Here is a 20,494-nt window from a genome sequence, read left to right as displayed (position 1 = left end):
AACCAGCCAAACCAGGATGGGAACCACATTTTAGGGAGAAGGAAATTGGCTGAAGCAGTTGCGATATTCAGTGTGTAGCGACCAACTTTGTGCTGGCTCTGGAAGCTGAAGGAATAACTTGATGAGATCAGATTCTGATCTGACTAATCTGTTTGCACAGTACTTTGAACATGTAAAGTATTCTGTAAGTGCAGCTTATGATTAAAAGGGTTGCTTAATTCTCTTTTATCTTGGATGTTAGCATCATGAATATTTTTGTAGTTCTATTATGTTAAACAGCTGACCCAAAGGAATGTTTTATTTTCCTGTAAAACAAATTTTGTGCAAGTTGGGACTGATGTTAAATCAATCAAGCAAACCTTTGGTGAATTGGACATGGAAACGTGTAATTGAAGTTGACATTTTGCAGATGGAAAAAAAAAAAAAAATCTATTTAGGAACAGGATTTAAATATTACCCAGTCAATAAGTATTTCTGGCTTCTGCCACGCAAAAATGCGCACTAGATTGTTGAAAATAACTCCGTAGCCATCTAGAGCCACTCAAAAGTAACTTGATCTCTACAAGATGTGGCACTTGGAATTGTCTTGACTGTTCTGATGAGATAAAAATACTGTATTGCTATCTAGCACAGCAGAGTAATACCTGCGGAAGAGCTCTTATCGTCTATTAGCTCCAGACTCTATTTGACAAGATTGTCAGTTTCCCAAACAGTTTTCTGACCTGGCTTGTTCTGTGGGTGCCAGCCCGCAGTAATTTAATCCGTAAAACACATCGCATCGTGATCTGTAAAAAGGGAAATTATTCCTGAATTGGTCTTTGCCTGTATATCTGGTGAACAAAACCGTTTCTTTGGGCATTTAAAGATTTGATAATATTTCACGGAATGGCAGTAAGCCCCCCTGCCATGTAACCAGTATAATATTATTTACAATAATATAATATCACTACATTATTTACAGCTCTGTGCTAAATAAAATACAAAGCCACCTGCCTTCGGGGCTAGTGTGGAAGGCTAGCTGCTGTTAGGGAGTGGAGCCCACCTTTCCAAAATGGACTTGGGAGAGATGCCAAAATGTTTCCTGAACACAAGGAAAAGGTGCCTTTATCATTCCACTCCAGTCGAGGGTAAAGGCTGTAAATGACACCCTTCTTGTGCAGAGCTCTTTGTTCCTGGAGGCTGAGGGAGAATAAAGCTCTGTTTTGTTTCTTACAGACTGAAACTGATCTTGGACAGAAAAGGGAGGGAAGCTTAAAATCTGCCTTCTTTTTTTTTTTATTTTAAGTCAGCTGATAAAAACATAATCTCATATTTCAGCAAAGCTTTCCTCCTTCAGACAGCTCGACTCTTTGTTTAGCCTTTTTATAGCAGAACTGGTTTTGACTATTTCAGAATTGAGCAACCTGTCCTGGCTTTTTATTTTTCACTGCAGTGGATACTTCTTAGCTGTAGAGTTGAATAAATTTTTAACGTATAGAACAGCTTAGCAGTTTTGACAAGGGAGGAAAATGCATAATACTTCAGGCATCTAAAAACTAATAAACTGGGTTACTGGTGAACTGCAGTTGAATGGAATCTTGGGGTTTGGAGGCTCTATTCTGCTTGATTTACAGCTGTTTAGTGAAAGATGCATATACCAAAAAAAAAAAAAAAAGGATTCTTAAGAATTAAAGAAAGAATTTCCATTGACAGAAATTTTTCAAGTGCTTCAGACTTTTATGCAAATTTTGAAATGTAAAAATTATTGTATACTGGCCTCTAGTTTTCCTGTTTCTACCCATTTGCTAGCAGTAGCCTTTGTGCTTCGTATGCAGCGCGGACCTGGACACACAGATTAGGCAGAGTCAAAAAGAAGCAAGCGGTGCAGCGGAGCTCTTTGCGAATGGCTGCTTAGCTCTGAACATCTTTCTAGTTTGATTCATTTTCCTGGTTTCATTTACCTGTTTGCTGCTGGCTCTTTTTCCAGCACTTTAGAATGCAAATTATGTTGGTTTGGCTTTTGTGGAATAATAATTTATTTAAAATATGTTCTCTTGTGATGCCTTGTCTTGTGCTAAATTTAAAATGTACATTTATATTTTGTGTCTGAAGAATCTGTACAGGTTTGTGCTGGGAAGGATTTTTAACATACTGGTGTTAATGACACGTCTCTCTTGTCCCTCCCTCCTTCCTTTTTTTTTTTTTCCCTCAGGACTATTTTCCTAGTATTGTTGTTTTCTCAGTATGCCAGAAATGTCAAATTTCCCTTACCCATTTACAAATCTAAGAAAGGATGGACAGCATACAGGCTGCAACTTTTCAAGATGTTCCCTGTGAGTACTTGAACCCGTTCTTCACTTGCCAAAAAAACCCTAAGTTGTGTTTTGGGTTTTTTTTTTTTCTCGGTTTTGATTTTTCTTAATAATACAATAGGTCACAAAGGTGACATAAAAGCTTAAATGGGCTTATGGGGAACTTAACTAAATGGCTCATTTGCCACACAAAATAGTCTCATATTGTAGTCTTGCCAGACCTCATTCAGGTATCCTTCTCTGGTGAAGAGTTGTTGGGGTGATGAAGATCATGGAGGGGAGGGAAGGGGGTAGAGAAGAAGGTATGTTTATGCATGCAGTGAAAGCCTAAACTGAGCCTTCCAAAAAAGGGGTGGCGAGATCAGTATCTTCTAGTTTTATGAAAGCAATACTCGGTTCCCCCATGTGAAAGACTTCTTTTTATTTCTCTGGTAAGGTTGAGATTAATTCACTAGTTTGTTTAAGTGCCCATTTGGAGACTTTCCCATTTGTTAGGGGAGACAAGAGGCTTGTTCTAATTCTAAAGCTTTTGTACCAGCACCTTCGTTAGGGGCCAGGAGGGAAGCACCTAACCGATCTATTACAGGATTTACTGCTTGTTCAGAATTAAAATATTACTTAAGGTCACACTCAGATATACGTGTAATAGATATTCTGTGCAGGAACTGTTTGCTCTTGATGAATATTGCCAGTAATGGTTCATTTTAAACAGCTCTTTTTCTCCTCTTTCGCAGATAATTTTAGCTATTTTGGTGTCATGGTTGCTTTGCTTCATCTTCACTGTGACAGACGTCTTTCCCCCTGACAGTTCAAAGTATGGCTTCTACGCTCGCACAGACGCCCGCCGAGGAGTGCTGTTGGTAGCTCCGTGGTTCAAGGTTCCTTATCCTTGTAAGTATATCTGCTTTTTAAGGGCTGTTTTTCTAATAATATGCCCGTGAGTATCACTTCTGTCGTTTTCAGAAGCGTTGCTATTTTTCCCTCAGTACTATTATTTTGATGCACTTCAACATGCGCTGACCTAAAGACGTCGTAGGTGGGGGATTATGGGTTTTTTCCTGTTTTCCTCTTTAATTTGATACCTTAAGGTCTCACCCAAGAAAGACCAAGTCTCTGAAATTTGAATTTGTAGAAGGTTTATCTCGGTAACTTTTGATTTCTAATAACAAACATAGCGTGACTATAGACATAGCATGGATCGTCAGGGAAGGGTTGATGTGCCTGTACTTCCTGTTACAGTAGTCAGCTGCTGTTAGTGTCATACAATAATAAGGATGGGTTATTACAACTCTGGTAGAGCTACCGAAGTCACTGATTCCCATTTTCTAAAGAATCAGTAGTGTGCGGAGATTTTTGCAGCTTAATGCACTTCCCTGTCTCAAACACACCCGTTCTCGAACTAGCACAACTGTTAACAGCTACAGAAGAATGTCCTGACTTGAAGAAGCGGCATTGGAATCGGGCTGATGGGCAAGTCAGAAAATGCCAGTCTGTGCTTATCAGAGGACAAAAAAGTATTTACAAGAGAACACAAAATGCTTCACATGACATCTCGGATGTTTGTGTTCTTCTGCTGAACACCTTTAAGCTTAAAGCTGTTAATGGCTGTTTCTAAAGGCGTGAGATAGAGTTGCACAACTGGTTCACCCTTGTGTCACTCAGAAATTAACAGGGTAATAATAGAATAATATTCTACTAATGAGGCAGCTTCGTTGTGGTTTTCCATGTGCTTTAGTTCTGATCAGTTCTTAAAAGAAACCACTCCTAAAGCTGGACTTGCAAGATGTATAATAGAAGCTTTTGGGAAGGAAGAAGAGGAAAACTTTGCCACCCCTTTTTATTTGTGAAGCCTTGTTCATTCACGTTCGTGTGACTTAAAGTTCCTTTTGTTGCAAGAGGCTCATCTATTTCAAAGAGATAAAAGCATCAAGGCAGTTGCTGTGGAAAACCTGCCAAGCCTTTCTATAGGCTTAAATAAATCTTATTTTCTCTTCCCCAAAAATTTGGAATTGGAAGGTGTTTGTACAATGATCATAGCTGGTTGTTGGCCATTCTCTTCGGTAGACTAAACTTGTAACCAAAGACTGAGTTTTCAGCGCAGTAATAATTAAGTGGCATTCGCCTCACTGATCAGAATTGTTTTTTCACAAGCGGTAGTTCAAATTCCTTCCTTCTGAACAGGAGGAATTTTTTTGGTGGGGTTTAGGGTTTTTTGGGCTTTTTCCAGGCATGATCAAAGCAGTTGGTTAGGCGGTTTTTCCTTTGCTCCTTTCATCTACTTGAACTTGCCAGACTGTGTTACTGTGAAGGGAGTTTGTTGATTCCATTAAAGATGAATAAATTGCTGTGTGTTTTGATATCTAAACTGTTTTCTGTGGCACGAGAGATTTCAGTTTTCTTTTCTTCACAGTTCAGTGGGGACTGCCAACCATTTCAGCCGCTGGAGTAATAGGAATGCTTAGCGCAGTTGTTGCTAGCATTATTGAATCAATAGGAGATTACTATGCCTGTGCCAGGTTGTCTTGCGCTCCTCCTCCACCTATTCATGCAATAAACAGGTATGTAAAAAAAAAAAAAAAAAATTTTGGTGTCTTAAGCTACTGGGGTTTTTTATCTTCCCCCCCCCCCCCCCTTCCCTCCTTGGGATAAGACAGGAATGTGTTCTGAGATTAAACGTTACAATTAGGTCAAACACAAGGGCCAAGGATCTTGAAATATAAGATGCAACTGTCATGTTCAATTATTTTGTTGCAAATGTAGCATTGGAGACCCAGTCCTATTTCTGCTGGAGTCCATGGAAGTTAATTACAGACTCACAGAGTGGTTGGGGTTGGAAAGGACCTCTGGAGCTCCCCCAGTGCCACCCCCTGCCAGAGCAGGGGCACCTCTAGCAGTGGCACAGGACACGTCCAGGCGGGTTTGGAATGGCTCCAGAGGGGGAGAACCCCCCCCTCTCTGGGCAGCTGTGCCAGTGCTCTGCCGCCCGCACGGGAGAGAAGTCCCTCCTCAGGTTGAGATGGAACGTCCTATGGTCAAGTTTGTGCCCGTTCCCTCTTGTCCTGTCACTGGGCACCACTGGAAACAGACTGTTCCCATCCCCCCGGCACCCTCCCTTTAAGGATTGATAAGCGTTGATAAGATCCCCCCTCAGTCGTCTTTTCTGTAGACTAAAAAGCCCAAGTGCCTCAGCCTTTCCTCGTAAGAAAGATGCTCCAGTCCCCTCCTCATCTTCATAGCCCTTTGTAATTATGTATTACTTCGTAATAGTACAGTTTCAGTAGGGACAGAACTCTAAATGGGTTCTGGAATCGGGGTATCTTGTGAAATTCACCTGAAATGCAGTTTTAGCAATAAAGAGCTCCAGGTTTGACTTGAATTCTTTTGTAATTTCCTCAGTTCAAGAATGTAGCTATCTAAGACATAGAAAACAGAACTCAAGTTGGTTTTCAGGTGTGTTGGAGCTGGAATTGTGAATTATAATAATTCATGTGGGACAGATGCCTGTCTTAACAGGCACCCATGTGAGATGTAGTCTTAAAGCACCATCTGAAGTGAGTCTGCGCTAATATGAGTTCAACTCTTTTTCTGTTCGTGCTTTACAGAGGGATTTTTATCGAGGGTCTCTCCTGTGTTCTGGATGGAGTGTTTGGGACAGGGAATGGATCCACTTCTTCCAGCCCTAACATTGGTGTCTTGGGCATCACGAAGGTACGTGCTTTACCTTGATTACTCAGTGACTGGAGTATTTTATCTCCTCTGGTGGATGGCTTATGGCATTTTCATATTTCACAGCATGATCATCTTCCAAGAAGCCATTCTACTTAGTACTTTGTGCTGACAAAATTTACACAGCATTCTCAATTTACACAACTTGTCTGTACCGGCCATTGTCTAATGGAAACGCATTCTAGATAAGGACCTCAAAAATCTTATTTTCATTCAGAGTAAAGGGCGGTTAGAAAACCTGCTTAAAGCAGCTGATGCTCAATAAGCTATCCATTTGAAAACCAAGGAGGCATTCCGGAGCTCGAGGGTGTCTTGAGTTGAGGCATTAACACTGTGAACTTGTATAGAAATTGATACTCTTTTGGCTGTCCCGGCTCTGAAAGCATTGCTTAGAGACCTGACTATTTTTAATGTCTCGCTTGAACGCACAATGAAACGCAACTTGAGGTCCTTGGGTTTTATCTACGTCTGTACGAGGACGTTACGCTGACACAGCTAGAACAGGAGCTGCAGTCAAGGTAACTTCAAAGTTAAATGTACCTTAAATATTTGTTTCCGTCATGATAGGTTTTTCAAGCACTGAGCTTGCTTAGGGAATGACATATTTTTTTGGGGGTGTTACTCAGCAAAATATATAAGCACTTAAAAAAATTCCTTTGTTCTCATGCGGAACTGGATGTGTGCTTGAGTGTCTTGCTGAACTGGGAGACCTTGGGCAGCAGATAGATCTGCTCGATATTGTTAATTTAACCTTGTTAAGAAACATCAAAAAAATTGGTAAGAGTAATTTATGTTGTAAATACGTACATCTTGTTGCGTATTTCGCTTGGAAGCTATCAATCTACTTCATGCATACAAGATAGAAAATGTACACTCTCCACTTAAAATAACCCATCCCTCTGACTTAATCCAACATAGATGATGAATTTACCTTCAGCCATTTTTTTTTCTGCACAAAGGATGGTTCTGTTTGGTTTTAGGGTGGAATATAAATACTACTAGCACCATCTGCTGTCTGTATAAGTCTTCCATTCAGTTGCTGATGGAAATTTCCTAGAAGAAATGTTGGTTAGAAAAATCCTTAAAGAAAGGTTTATTCTGTTCTGCTTCATTTCTGTTGTTACTTCATAGGAGTTGATATGAATTAACAGCACTTTGTTTATTAACGGTCCACAGAAATGAGTGTACATCTTACTTTGGAACAGCGAATAATGAATGTTAAACTGGCAGCTGTTAGAGAGAACAGAGTTCTCTACAGTGGGATCTGTTCAGAGCGCGTGATGGAAGAGTGACTATGCCTTATCCAGAATGGCACAGCTGGATGGCAGTGCTCCAGTGTTTTGTCTTGTTTTCCTGTCTACGTACTCTTTCCTAAAAACCTCATAGTCTTTCAACTTCAAATTATATTAAAATAGATTTTGTGCATGTAGATACTGTGCTGTTTATTTGGGAGAGGAAATCTTTAGTGCTTACAAGTAAAGACCACGTAGTCCTGGTGATCCCGTTAGAGCAGTGCAACATCTGAAAAGGCGTTTCCCTCCCTTGAAATCAGTTTATGATTACGCTTAGAATTTCAATTTGAGGCTTCAACCGGATGTAAATACTGCAAAGTCTTTGAGCGAGTCTGTGAGCGAGTTTTATGTGATGAAAGGAGAATTGACTAAATCTGATTATTTGGGGCAAAAGCGTAGGCAGCTTATGCCATGTTGATGCTGAAATGGATGCTCCAGTAAAGTACTAGGTACTGTATCATGCACTCCAAAATAATCACATAAAGCGTGTGCACGAGTGCCAGGGAATAAATATGTAGTTTGAGCTAAATGCTGACCGGGATGCTTTCAGGAGCTTTCAAAAGGAGCTTAATTTGTTTACCTTGTAGTGATTGAGGGTTTGCATAAATAAATGTTGCTATCGTGTGGATTTTTTTAAAGAATCTGCCTATATCATGCAGGAAGATAATTTTTGAGCAAGTTATTGGTGGCCCTAAGGAAATGAATATCTTTATAAAAAATAGAGAAAGGTGCAATGCAAGTATAACGCTATTGAAATACCAACTCTTCAAGTTTATCAGCTACCACTACAGCATAGTGCCAGAGAAATACTGCCCAAAGTTGGAACGCTTAAAATAAAAACGGGAAGGAAGCGCAGGCGCTTGGTTTCACAGTGTTAGCACGGCCACGATTTGCATATGAAGTGAGTTTAGTTCTGATCTCAAAGAGGAATGTTAGAACATCACTTGATAATCTCTGTCTGGAAAGCCTGCATCTCCTTCAAGTGAACTGCGTGGTAGGTAGTTAATGCGTATATTCTGGTGTAAAAGGGCAGCAACACACGCATTTTAATTATTTTTTTCCCGTTTTCATTACAATTGATCCATTTGCATCTCTCCTAATTAAGGTCTATTTGTTTTCTTTACTGTAGATGGGACTGCGCTGCATTTCATGGTTATTGTGGCTATAGCAGTTACAGATGGTTTTAAAGATGACTTAATGTTAACAAAAACAAAATCGCATGAAGTTATGTTAGAATTGGAGTGCAGCCACGTTACAGCTGAGCCCTCCAAGACATTTGTAAAGGCTCTAAGGCTCTACAGCCTGTGTTTTAACACCACAAAATAATAACGCATGGAAGCTTGAAAAGAAGTTTTAAATGCAAAAGAGAATAATAAAATATTTATTATATAAAATAAAATATCCTTTCCTTTTTGTTCTCCGGCAGGTTGGAAGTCGCAGGGTTATTCAGTATGGGGCAGCCTTCATGCTCTTGCTTGGGATGGTTGGCAAGTTCAGTGCTCTCTTTGCATCGCTGCCTGACCCCGTGCTCGGTGCCCTCTTCTGCACTCTCTTTGGTAACGTATGGTTTTTTGCCCTTCTTTGTCTACTGGGTAGCAGTATCTTTTTACTGTAGTGCTGTGTTTATACATATGCTGCTGGGGTTTTTTTAAAGAAAAAGACTATATAAAAGCTGAGGCTTGTTTTGTTTTTATTTAGGGATGATTACAGCCGTGGGTCTGTCTAACCTCCAGTTCATAGATTTAAATTCTTCTCGTAACTTGTTTGTACTTGGATTTTCCATTTTCTTTGGACTTGTCCTTCCAAGCTATCTCAAACAAAATCCACTGGTCACAGGTACGTGTTTCTGCTCATTTGAATGAAGTGTACTTTTAACTTGTACTCATGGGCCAAGTTCATACAAGTACAAAGTAATGTAAAGGGTTAAATAAGAGAAAAAAGCGAAGTATTATGGAGACAAAAGCTATAGATAAGAAAGCAGGTGTGTTCAGAGGAGAATTAATTGAGATGTTGAGACCTTAATTGCATGTTTCGGTGGGATACATCAGAAGTTGTCATGCTTTCTCTGGGTAGGGTTGTAGAGCAGTGGAGGGAGGCGATTGCCAGTTGGACTGGAAGAAAGACTAAAAGGGTGAATCTGAGTTGTAAATGATGTTAAAAGAACAGGGGGAAATACCAAGGTATATCAAGAGCGCAGAAGCTAGGAATTTGTTTGGGGTTTTGAAATTTTTGTCACTTCAGACATGTTCTGAATCTGAACTTTAATGAACTCAGTTTCAGACTGTTAGCTAAATTACAGTTCCGATGAATTCATGGGGAAGGTTTTCTGGTTTTTTTTTTTTTCTGTCTTCTCAATAGTGGTCATGGCAGCGTATGTCATCAAAGGAAGATCATTCAAGCAGAGTTTGGTGATGATATATTAATACAATGTTCTTCCATGAATTGGTGCTATGAATTCTTGCCCTTTTGAAAAAGTAAAAGTTTACAAAAGGAATTATTTTGGTTCACATGATTTCATGTTATGGACATTTGTCCTTTTCCATTTTGTAGTTTTCTGCTTAGTTTAAATTAAGCAGTTGTGTCTGCAGTAGAAACTAAAATGGCATTTCATGACATTTTCATAAGCAACTGAAAGTTATGTTTTGGGCAAGAAGGGGTCCCCATGGTGGACTACGTTAGTTGAAAGTTCTTCTGCGTCTTTTCCCACCGTGGTTTTACGAGTCCAATTTGAGCAAATTCCTCAGTGAACTCAGTAGAAAGTTTTCCCAGTTGACCTGCATGTAAATCAGTAGGATGTGTATGTGTATGGTAAAAATTCAAATTCTAAATACTTTTTTTCCTGTTTTTCTAGGAATAGCGGGCATTGATCAAGTATTAAACGTTCTCCTCACTACAGCCATGTTTGTCGGCGGCTGCGTTGCGTTTATTTTGGACAATACCATTCCAGGTCAGCATGTGAACTTGTCATTTTCTCTAAAAAAAAAAAAACAACTGCCTTTCTGAATGACGGTAGCACAGCATTTCATGGAGGCAGAATGACGGTAGCACAGCATTTCATGGAGGCAGGAGATGAGGAAGAGATTACTGCTTTTGTTGTTGACTTCCTTAACCCCTACAGCAGACTGCTTAACACCTGCGTGCCTCGGTTTCCTTGAGAACACGTTGAATCTTTTTCACATTAAGGTCTCCATTCTATTAAACGTACAAAATAGCTGATAAAAATCAAACCAGAATAGTCTTTTTCAGAAGACCAAGTAAAATTATTTTAAGATCCAAACCTGCTTCCATTCATTTGAGAGCAAAGATTGACGTCCAGTTGCAAAATAAAACCATAATAGCCATTTCCAATAAACATATTTTCCCCTCTTCCTGCCTCTTTGAGGAGTCTAGGAGAGCTTTCCAGTGCTTTGCTGAACACGGTGTCCGGGAGTTGGCGTTTTCTTTCTTCTCTTAACCTCTACTATTTTTCACATAGTCTGTTTACATAAAGATATTCATGAATGTTTTTTTTTTTTTTCCTTTTTCTTTCATTTTGACTTCTAGGCAGCCCTGAAGAAAGGGGAATACGGAAATGGAAGAAAGGGGTTGGCAAAGGAAACAAGTCACTGGATGGCATGGAAACGTATGATTTGCCTTTTGGCATGAACTTTATTAAAAAATACAGGTGTTTCAGCTTCCTGCCCATCAGCCCTACCTTCATGGGTTACACGTGGAAAGGCTTCAGGAAAAGCAGTAACTGCAGGAGTTCAGATGAAGACTCAGAAGCTACAGTATAGCCTTAGTTGAAATTATATTATCTAGTTGTAGTAAGAGATGTATTTGCAGTTTCTTGCTGATTAAGAAGCATTAAAATATATGTTTTGTATATCTGCATTTAAATTCTGGAACCAGAGCTGAGACGAATTTAAAAAAAAAAAAAAAAAAAAAAAAAGCTTTCCTGTTGTGGGTGGTGGTAGCCAGATCTAGTGTCTCTGGGTCGAATTTGCAAATGCTCCTCTGTTTGATTTTTTTCAAAAGCTATAGATGCCTGCGCACCTAAGTCTGTTTATTTGAAATGGGGCTTAGGTTCCGGAATTATGTAGGTGCTATTAAAAATGTTACTTTTTAGGGTGATTTTATTTAAGTCGTTGATGCTGGCATTTTTGGCGCATTCATTGCTGGCAATGTTAGTTACGCCAGAAAATTTGACTCCTGTAAGAAGGAGGGGGGAGGGCGGGGGGGGGGGGAAATTACTTCTAGTCATGTCAAATCCCATATATATTGTTTTCTACTCACTGATTTGCACATTCCATATTTTCAACCGCCTGGAAACCAGACTCAGTTGATACTGGCAAATCATGAGAGTATTTTTTTTTTAAATTACCGCTAGTTCAGTCGGATGTCCAGTGTTAAGACAGAAAGTTTCTGTAATAACTTTGCCGATGAAAACTATGACTGACTTCTGATAGCTTAGTGCCGTAGAAGGAACCACTTGTTTCTTGTCAGTTCACATTTTTCAACATTTGCTTTTTCTGCCTGGCATTTCACCACCTAATTTCTAGTGCCCAGGTGCAGGTTTTCTTTAAAGGGACACGTGTAGCTTGAGTTTTAGGGAGATGGGAAACTTCCAGACGGGACCCAATAACAGTTTTTACAGTGCACTGCCTGTATCCAGCAAGACATTTCCCGAACAAAAATGCTAATTTGTTGAGCAGTTCTAAGCAATTAACGTTTGTATATGTGCAGCTTTCCCTGCGGGGAAAGCCACGCGATCAAAACGCCGCCGGCAGTCGCTGGTTTGGATCTGTGCAGGATTTTCTAGATCGGATATCGGGAGCGGATGCTGCCCGCGAGCGGCTTATGGTGCATCGCCTCTTCTCTCTTGGTGGGGCTTCTGCAAAGGTTCGTTACTGCTGCGGAGGTGGTCTGGAAGGGCAGAGACACTACATTTGATGTCCTCACCCACTGGATGGTTTAACGGGTATTGGGTCCAATCAGGGCACCATTCAGATATCTTTTTTTTTTTCCTGGAATAGTCTCAGCTCTGATGTTATGTGGGTGTTCATGCTCATCATGCATTCATAACTAAAAGGTTTATTCATGTTTAATGTTCTTACTATTGCAAGTTAGTTTTAGACTTCAGTGTGGCCCCAAAAGCATTTTTAAGCTGTGGAGATCATCAGGGAAATGTAGTGTAATGTAATTTCAAGGCCAGTATGCTCTACGGTGCTTGCATTTTGTATTCCTGGAAAAAAAACGTAACAGTAGATCCTGTAATTCACTAATATATTTATGAAAGTTTGACTACTGGACAGGAGCGCAGGAACTCTGTTTTCTCTGAGTCTACTTCCAGGTGAATTTGTTATTGGTTATTGAAGCATGGAAGGGTAGGGGTGGGGAGGGCAAGGAAGGAGCTTAACAGATCCATACCGAATAGTGTAGAGTCGGAATGATTCCATTGATATCGTTCTCAGCATGCCATGGCTGTTTCCAGAAACTATTTTATACCGCTTTTTCCATAACGAAGCATGTGTTTGTTCCCGCTTCAGGGAACTTTCAGTAGTTTGCAGTCTTGGTGTCTATTGGACTATCTCGAAAGCTGGTCGGAAGAGTTATTGTGTAGTAGACAAGGTTAGTTTGCCTGTGAAACAAAGTCATTTTTATCCTTTTTAAATTTTTCCTCTTCAGGTAGTGAGGTGTTAGATTTCCATATCTGCTTGCAGGTCATTTGAGTGCGGAGACCTCTAATCAGTGGCACGAAGCTTCCAAATTTCCCAACTTTATGTGCAACCAAAGATGTGTGGGAGACATGGGGGAGTTAAATATAAATATATATATAGATATATATATATATAAAAAAGGAGAAAAAAAAAAAAAACCACCTATGTTTGGTGGTCGTAATGGTGTAAAACGCCAAAAGGTGGTTATCTTGTAAGCGTTGAGAAAGGGAGGCAAAAGTTTTTTGTTTAAAACCATGCCACTGCGGAAATATAGAAATGTTGAGTCCAGTGATGCCGCTGGGCACAGCAGTGACACCCGCGTCCCGAGGCTTTTCTAACTTCTCCCCCCCCAGCTATTCTCCTGGTGACTTCAGTGCTTTCGCAGTCAAGAGACGAGGTGGTGAGAAAATAGCATTTGTCTTCTCTCCCCTTCGGCTGAGTAATGCTGTGCGTGTTCTTCATTGCCTTCGCTTGGGAATTGCCAAGGTGCTTCGGTCAAATTACAGGGCAGCAAATCCAAGGATATTTTTTTTTTCTTCTCCCTGGAGCAGGACACCACCCCTTTTTTGCAGCGTAGGAAAGACACTCTGAATAGGTCAAGTCTGGTTAGTCTGTTTAACAGTTGGATTTAATTCTTGTTGTGACTTTGGGTCCTAGCATGCCGATTCTGTCGACTGGCTGCGAGAAGTACAGTAAGGTTTAGCCGGCGTGTTTGCTCTTCTCGCCGCTTACCTTGGTAACACTAAAATAAGTAGTTGTAGGTAGCAGTCATTTTTGTAGCCAAATTTATATGTGTAATAACTCTCTCCATCTTCTTCTGAGCATGAATGGGTAGAGATGAGCCTCAGTTTTGCAAAGGGGATCCGCTGAAGCACCTGTGATGTATAGAGGGTTACAATGGAGTGGCGGCAGTGCCGTGGACAGAGAGGACATGTCGCTGCTGTTAAAGCGCGCGTCTCCCCAGCGCCGAGAGCTGAGCAAAGCACGGAGCTGATGCCTGGGTGCCTTGGAAAGAGAAGCTCCCCTTTCTCTTCCCGAAGCACTTGAAATCATCCCTGAGCTGCCAGTCGACGAAGATGCCTGGCTTTTCTTTGCGAGGGAAATAACTCCGCATCGGCCCCGGTTTTGTGCAGTTGCGGCAGGCGATTGCGGACCTTAAAACCCTTCTCCCGGGTCCGCCTTTCTACCCTGGTGTTTTAGAGGCTGTTGTGAAGAGCCCTGGCCGGGGCGAGCCCGGTGTGCCGCCGGCGCTGCTGGCAGATGTGTTGCGGAGGATTAACTTGCAGTTTTGAAAAGCGTTTAAACGCTTCGTGTTTGCTGGTTACGTCCAGGCTTTGCTGCGTGAGGGTGGCTGGATATAGAAATCTGACTGTAAACGCAATACTGTATTTTTCCTACATGTGTTATTGCCTGCCTTTCAAACAGCTAAACGAAACAAAACCACAGAGGGAAGACGACACCTGAGAGGTGAGTTAAGAGGCGATGAGATGTTTCAACCAAACTTTTGAGACGGAAGGGCAAATATTCATGGTAGAAATATCATTTTGTCATATCAAAGATGGTATGCAAAACAAAATAACTTGGGACTTTTGTAATTGATATTCTATTGTAATTTTGGTTTTTTAGGTTAAATTAAGAATTCTTGCTAACATGTTGAAACACGTTTTCTAAAGCAAATGCTTGCAAATTATACTTAAAGAAATTTAGGTTTCATAGCTACCGGCTATGACTGATTAACGTTGTCATATTAGAGTGCATTGGCAGAGGAACTTAATCAGGTACCTCGCTTAGAAAGTTCCAACTTTAAACCCAGAATTTGCTTTATGCCTTTTAATACTGACTTTAAATATGACAACTTGGTTTGTACATGAATATTGCAGTATTTTATTTCCATATATTAAAAATAACATTTCCACTCAGGATAACGATGGCCGTTTTCCTGGGAGGGAGTGGTATGATTGTCATGACAATGTCATGTGATGGTAGAATTTCTTCATTGACGAATCTATAGTAGTTGTGTATACTTTATTTACCCATGTCTATGTTCCTACCAAAAACTAAAGGGTTTCTTTATTATTCATCTCCCTACTGAGATCTTGCTACTCCCGATGCAGAATTGGCGCTTGCAAACTGAAATCCTCAGTACTATTTATACCACGAGGAGCATCAGTGAGTGCGACCGGTCATTTATAGCATTGCATCCCTAATAAAAAGTGTTGAAAAATCGCATAATTTGTGGTATAAACAGCACTCCAGGCACGCGTGGTTTAAAACAGCCGCCTTCTAATGGTCTGAGTGAGCCATTGGATGCTTACCCGCAATCTAAAACAACCCGTGCTTACCGTAATTAGTACCTCGATGTAGAAAATGCATGTGCGACAGACCAGCACGACCTACGTGTTTCTTTTACGTGGCCTTCCTAAACCAAAAGCGACTTTTTTCTTTTTTTCTTTTTCCGAGGAGGTGGGGGGAGTGGTGGGTCACTCAGTTTTGCGAGGGGGGAAAAAAAAAAAAGGAAAAAAAAAAAAAAAAAAGTAATGTCCCACTTGGTGCATGTTTCTTAGTCTTTCTCGAAGCTAATGGCCTTGGTGGCCATGGGGAGGACAGGTACTCGATGCTCTCACGTTTATGTAGCTGCGACAGGTCATTGCAGTATCGGAGGAGGCCACGAGTTTGCCAGTGTTTCGCTTCTGCCCATGAGTCTATAGACAGCTTAGTGCTGGGCTGCTTCTAAGTATTGGGGATCCGTGTTCAGAGCCATCCAAAATATTCCTGTCTAGTTCTAATTTGACTGTGACTGTGCATTGTCATCCGTACATATTGATATGAGAGAGATATTTAGAATTGCCTTGTGTACTATCTGGCATTTACTACATCTTTCCGGGTAAATCATCTTGCTGCCAGTCCAAATTATCGTACTTTTGTCTGTTTATAACAACCTTTGGCGTAACAAACTATTGACTGTTCTTAGGCAGTGGGGATAATTATTTTTTTTCCTCCCATGACTTTTTGTGACTGACTATGGCTGTAAAACTTTTTTGTTCGACAGCAAGAGGTTTTTTTGGGTTTGTTTTTGTTTTATTTTCCAAGATGTGTAATTCTTTTACAGAGGGTTTGGGTTTTTTTTTTGTTGTTTTGTTTTGTTTTGGTTTTTTTTTAATTTCATATTGTTTTTCTAACATTGCTTCATTAAACAATTAAATATTTAAAAAATGTAATATTTGGACCAGATGTTGTGAATAATAGTAGATAAAGCTATTTTATTCTGTATTTTTAAAGCTGTTCAGTATAAATAAACGCGGGCATAGATGCAACTTGGCAGCGTGATGTTACACTTCCTTTTAAACATCCTCTTCGAAGGAGCGTCGGCAGATTGGGAATCCAGGTGAAATGAAGGCCGAGCATCTCTCTGTAGCAAGTGCCACCCAAAAAAAACAGCCCCCAGCCTCCTTCCCGACCCTTCCAGCTCTCAGCCCACAGCTCGTACCACGAGGACGCATTAAATTCCCGTGATTTCTGTGGAAGAGGTGCTGCTGACAGTCCCTGCCTCTCGTCTGCTGCCTGTCCCGGCTTTCAGTTGAGGCAGCTCACATCCTCTCGGGCAGCCGAGCGGCAGCAAAACTCCCCGTAAAAGCAATTGCACAGACAGCACTGACGTGTTTCTGGGCAGCGTCCACGCAGCAAAACTTAAGTGACTAATTTCTTACTTAAAATTTTTAAAAAACCCTTCAAGTTCTCTTAGTACAGGGAGCAGAGTCTTTGAGTTGTTCTGTCCAGTGAAGAATACGAGCAGCCAGAGCTACCGGCAGAGAAATAACCTCTGGTTTAGGGTAAAATAGAATCACAGACTGGTTTGGGTTGGAAGAGACCTTAAAGATCATCTCATTCCACCCCCCTGCCCTGGGCAGGGCCACCTCCCCCCAGCCCAGGTTGCTCCAAGCCCCGTCCAACCCGGCCTTGAACACCTCCAGGGATGGGGCAGCCACAGCTTCTCGGGGCACCCTGCGCCTGGGGCTCACCCCCCGCACAGAAGAGAATTTCTTCCCAATATCTCATCTCAATCTCCCCTTTTTTCAGTCTAAAACTGCCCCCATCACTCCCCTCCCTGATCCAGAGTCCCTCCCCAGCTCTCCTGGAGCCCCTTTAGGCACTGGAAGGAGCTCTGAGGTCTCCCTGGAGCCTTCTCTTCTCCAGGCTGAACCCCCCCCACCTCTCCCAGTCTGTCCTCCCAGCAGAGGGGCTCCAGCCCTCCCAGCAGCTCCGGGGCCTCTTCTGGACGAGTTCTGCTCCTAAAGCCTCAGGATTGGGAATTTGTCTGAATTCTTGCCCTGCCCTTGGCAATCTGTAGCCCCGGCGAAGTCTCCCAGGCCCTCGTCAGGGCTGTGCTGTGCCCAAAGTGGTCCCGGGGCACGCTGTAGTTGGAGGTGTGCTGTCGCTCCTCTGTCGAGATAAATCAGTTGAGTATGGCCTTGCCCCATCCCCAGCGTTTGAAAAGGAATCAGCGGGCTGGCACCGTGCCTCGTCCCAAACCATTTAATGAACTCGTTGGTTTGATCTGGAGTTATAATAGGAAATTCCTACCGTTAGCCTGGAGCGGCCGCAGCCGCTCCCAAGGAGTTGGGACCCGGGAACGTCTGGCTGAGGGTACGCAGCACCTTCGGACGGCTGTCAGCCTTCGAGGAGGCTGAGCTACTACTGATTTTAAGGGCAATTAAGACACCAGGTGCCTTTCTGAACTCCGGCGTAGCCCACCGCGACGAGTCCAAAAACCGGTGGAGTTGGATGGGAAGAAAAATGGCAAAAAGCCACCGAAATTGGCAGCGAGAGGAGGTGAAAGTCTCCAAGCCGGTGGAGCGGCTGTTCGACGGGGGCGAGGGATTTCTCCTCGTTCCTGAGTTGGGCTGCGTTTGGGTCCGTGATGAAAAACCGCTCTGATCTTAATCCTGATTAATCCTTTGTGCTACTGGGTCAGAGCTCTGGAAATAATTGGGTTTCCTCCTTGCGTCTCGCCCAAATCAAAATTCAGCACGGGCTGCATCGACCCAATAAGAAGGGCTTTACCCCGGACAGAATTGCAAAACCTGAAGCTTTTCAGAAGGACTGAAACATCCCCAAATGGGGACAGCACCCGTGTTTCGAAGAAACATGTATTGAGGGCGAGCAAAGGCCTTTTTAAAAGCCGCGTCTCATCCCGTCTGGTCCCCGGAGGCTGCGTAACGGCTAACAGATGCTCCTCGGCTAACGGGTATCCACGTGCGTAATGTCATTTGGTGTTTACTGACAATTAGCTCGAGGGTCTTCAAGTTGAACTAAGGGGAAGCTGCCAGGGTGCGCAAGAAGGGGGTTTGGACGCTTTGCTCAGTCTGGGGGGAAATACTTGAATTTTGGAGAATTTTGGAGCTGGTGCCTTACGCTTGGGTCTGACTGACTGAGGTCCTTGACCTCCAGGCTCAGCTACGGGAGCGGAAACAGCCGTAAATCCATCGAAGCTGAGGGTTTAAAGAGCAAAAAGCGCGTTCCCTGCGCGGCGTTGAGCAGTGAAACGCTGATGTAACCGGCGACGCAGGCGCCGTCCCATCCCCGTGCGGCTAAAGGCTGGCACTGACCTCGGAGCATCCTTTTCCTGGGAGATTTTCGGCAGCCAGGAGGATGCTCAGGCTCACGGGGCAGAGGTTTTGATCTCCTTCCACGTGGGTTTGGTTCCTCCTGGGTTCGTGCTCGCAGCCGCCGTGCGGGTGAGGAGGAGCTGCAGCCTGTCCCGGCCCCGCAGGTCGCAGGGTGTCCTTATATAGCCGGATTGGGTCAAATTCCGTTGATTTGGTAAATAAATGCCTCCGTCCGAGCTCCCGACACACCACGTGTGCATCGAAGGCAACGAGCAGGATGGCGCAAAATCAGGATTTAAGCCCAATTCCTCCTCGTGCTCCCGCAGGTGCCCGCAGCAAAACCCTCTGTTTATTTATTTTTCCCTTTTTGCTCCGATTCCATCCACCTCCACGGGACCGCGGGGTATGGTAAGAAGCTTTCTCTTTTTTGGGGGTTAAATCCCTGGGTTTTGGAGCTGGGGTTTGCACAGGGCGGGCAGCCGGGGCCGACTCCGCTCCATTGTGCGGCGCGCCCGGGCTCTCCCGGCGACAAAGGGCCTCTCATCTCCACCAGCCCTCGAAGATGCTGCTGGAATATAAATACTGACCCCCATTCCGACTCGCTTTCGCCGAGTCAGTGTTTCCCGCAGCCAGATGGCTTCTCCTGAACTTTGCATATTTTACATACGAGTCCAAAAAAAAAAAAAAATAGAGGAAAAACACACACACATACACCAAAAAAAAGGGCTGATGACAATCCGTGGTTGTAAAGACTCACTTGTTTTACTAAAGCAGCTGTTTAGATTATTTCTTTGTTTTTTGGGTTTGTGGTTTTTTTTTTCTTCTTCCCTTCGTGTGGGCTGTTTCTAGGCAAATTCCTTCAAAAGAAAAAAAAAAAAAAAAGCCCTGAGAAGCCACAAAGCACTGGGAAAGGTCAGGAGCAGACAAAGGCGGAGGGACGCGGCCGCACGCTGCTGCTCTTCTGGAATACTGAATAACCCCCCCCAAACCCTCCGTGGGCGGCGCGGGGCGCACAGGCAGGATGGGACCCGCAGCCCCAGAGCAGAGGCTGGAGGCTGAGCGCCGTTTCAGAGGTAACCGTGACCCCAAGCTGCAACATCTGCTTCCAGGCAGATTTTCATTTTTAATTTTTTTTTTTAAATTTATTTCCTCCTCAATCTGCTTCTCGGGGGTGGATTTGGACCAGGACAGGATCCCACGGCCGTGGTTGGGAACAAGTCGCGGCCAGCGCACGGCCCCAGTGCACTGTCCCGCAGGCAGAACAGCGGCGTGCGATGCCTGCACGGCTCTGGCACTGAATATCACAGGCTTTGGGGCATTTTAAGGCAGAAATAACCACTTTAACCTGTGTGATGCAGCCTGCAATGTTCCCACCGGGAGTCCTGTACAGAGCTGGAGCCGATCATAAAAGCATTTCCAACCTGAGTGCAAGGGATGAGGGATCCTGGTCCTGGCACCGGGGATGGGGCATCCTTTGGGATCCTGGTCCTGGCACGGGGTACGGGACGTCCTTTGGGATCCTGGTCCTGGCACTGGGTATGGGGCATCCTTTGGGATCCTGATCCTGGCACTGGGGATGGGAGATCCTTTGGGATCATGGTCCTGGCACCGGGGATGGGACATTCTTTGGGATCCTGATCCTGGGGTGCAACCTGGGTGCCGGAAACAGGTTGTCCTTTGGGAACGCAGTCTGAGAGCCTTAACCAGGGGGTTGAGACGGAGCATCCTTTGGGATCCCAGTCCCGAGGGGAACGCACAAAGTGGGTGCTCGAGGTAGAGCATCCTTTGGGGGCTCCCCAGTCCTGGCACCCTCTCGGGGGGGGGGGGGGCTGCCTTGGGATGCGGGTGCTGGAGACGGCTGTTCCCCGGGATTTCAACCC

General features: G+C 43.4%; 2 protein-coding genes across 2 annotated transcripts in view; both read left to right on the top strand.

Annotated features, from left to right (window-relative positions):
- Window positions 1-11,498, top strand: part of SLC23A2 (solute carrier family 23 member 2) — a 28,304-nt gene extending 16,806 nt beyond the window's left edge. Inside the window, exons 8-15 of the mRNA XM_082495820.1 lie at window positions 2,192-2,312; window positions 3,026-3,182; window positions 4,702-4,849; window positions 5,894-5,999; window positions 8,736-8,865; window positions 9,008-9,145; window positions 10,161-10,256; window positions 10,853-11,498. Of these exons, the coding sequence (XP_082351946.1) occupies window positions 2,192-2,312; window positions 3,026-3,182; window positions 4,702-4,849; window positions 5,894-5,999; window positions 8,736-8,865; window positions 9,008-9,145; window positions 10,161-10,256; window positions 10,853-11,085 (1,129 nt within the window). The 3' untranslated portion in view covers window positions 11,086-11,498. The remainder of the gene's footprint in view (window positions 1-2,191; window positions 2,313-3,025; window positions 3,183-4,701; window positions 4,850-5,893; window positions 6,000-8,735; window positions 8,866-9,007; window positions 9,146-10,160; window positions 10,257-10,852) is intronic.
- ACTG2 (actin gamma 2, smooth muscle) overlaps window positions 1-20,494 on the top strand; it is a 124,449-nt gene that overhangs the window by 29,411 nt on the left and 74,544 nt on the right. The gene's annotated exons all lie outside the window — the stretch shown is intronic.

This window comes from Vanellus vanellus (assembly GCF_965231255.1).
Source record: "Vanellus vanellus genome assembly, chromosome: 26".
In the NCBI taxonomy this organism is placed as follows: domain Eukaryota; kingdom Metazoa; phylum Chordata; class Aves; order Charadriiformes; family Charadriidae; genus Vanellus; species Vanellus vanellus.
This window is presented reverse-complemented; position numbering and strand designations above follow the sequence as displayed.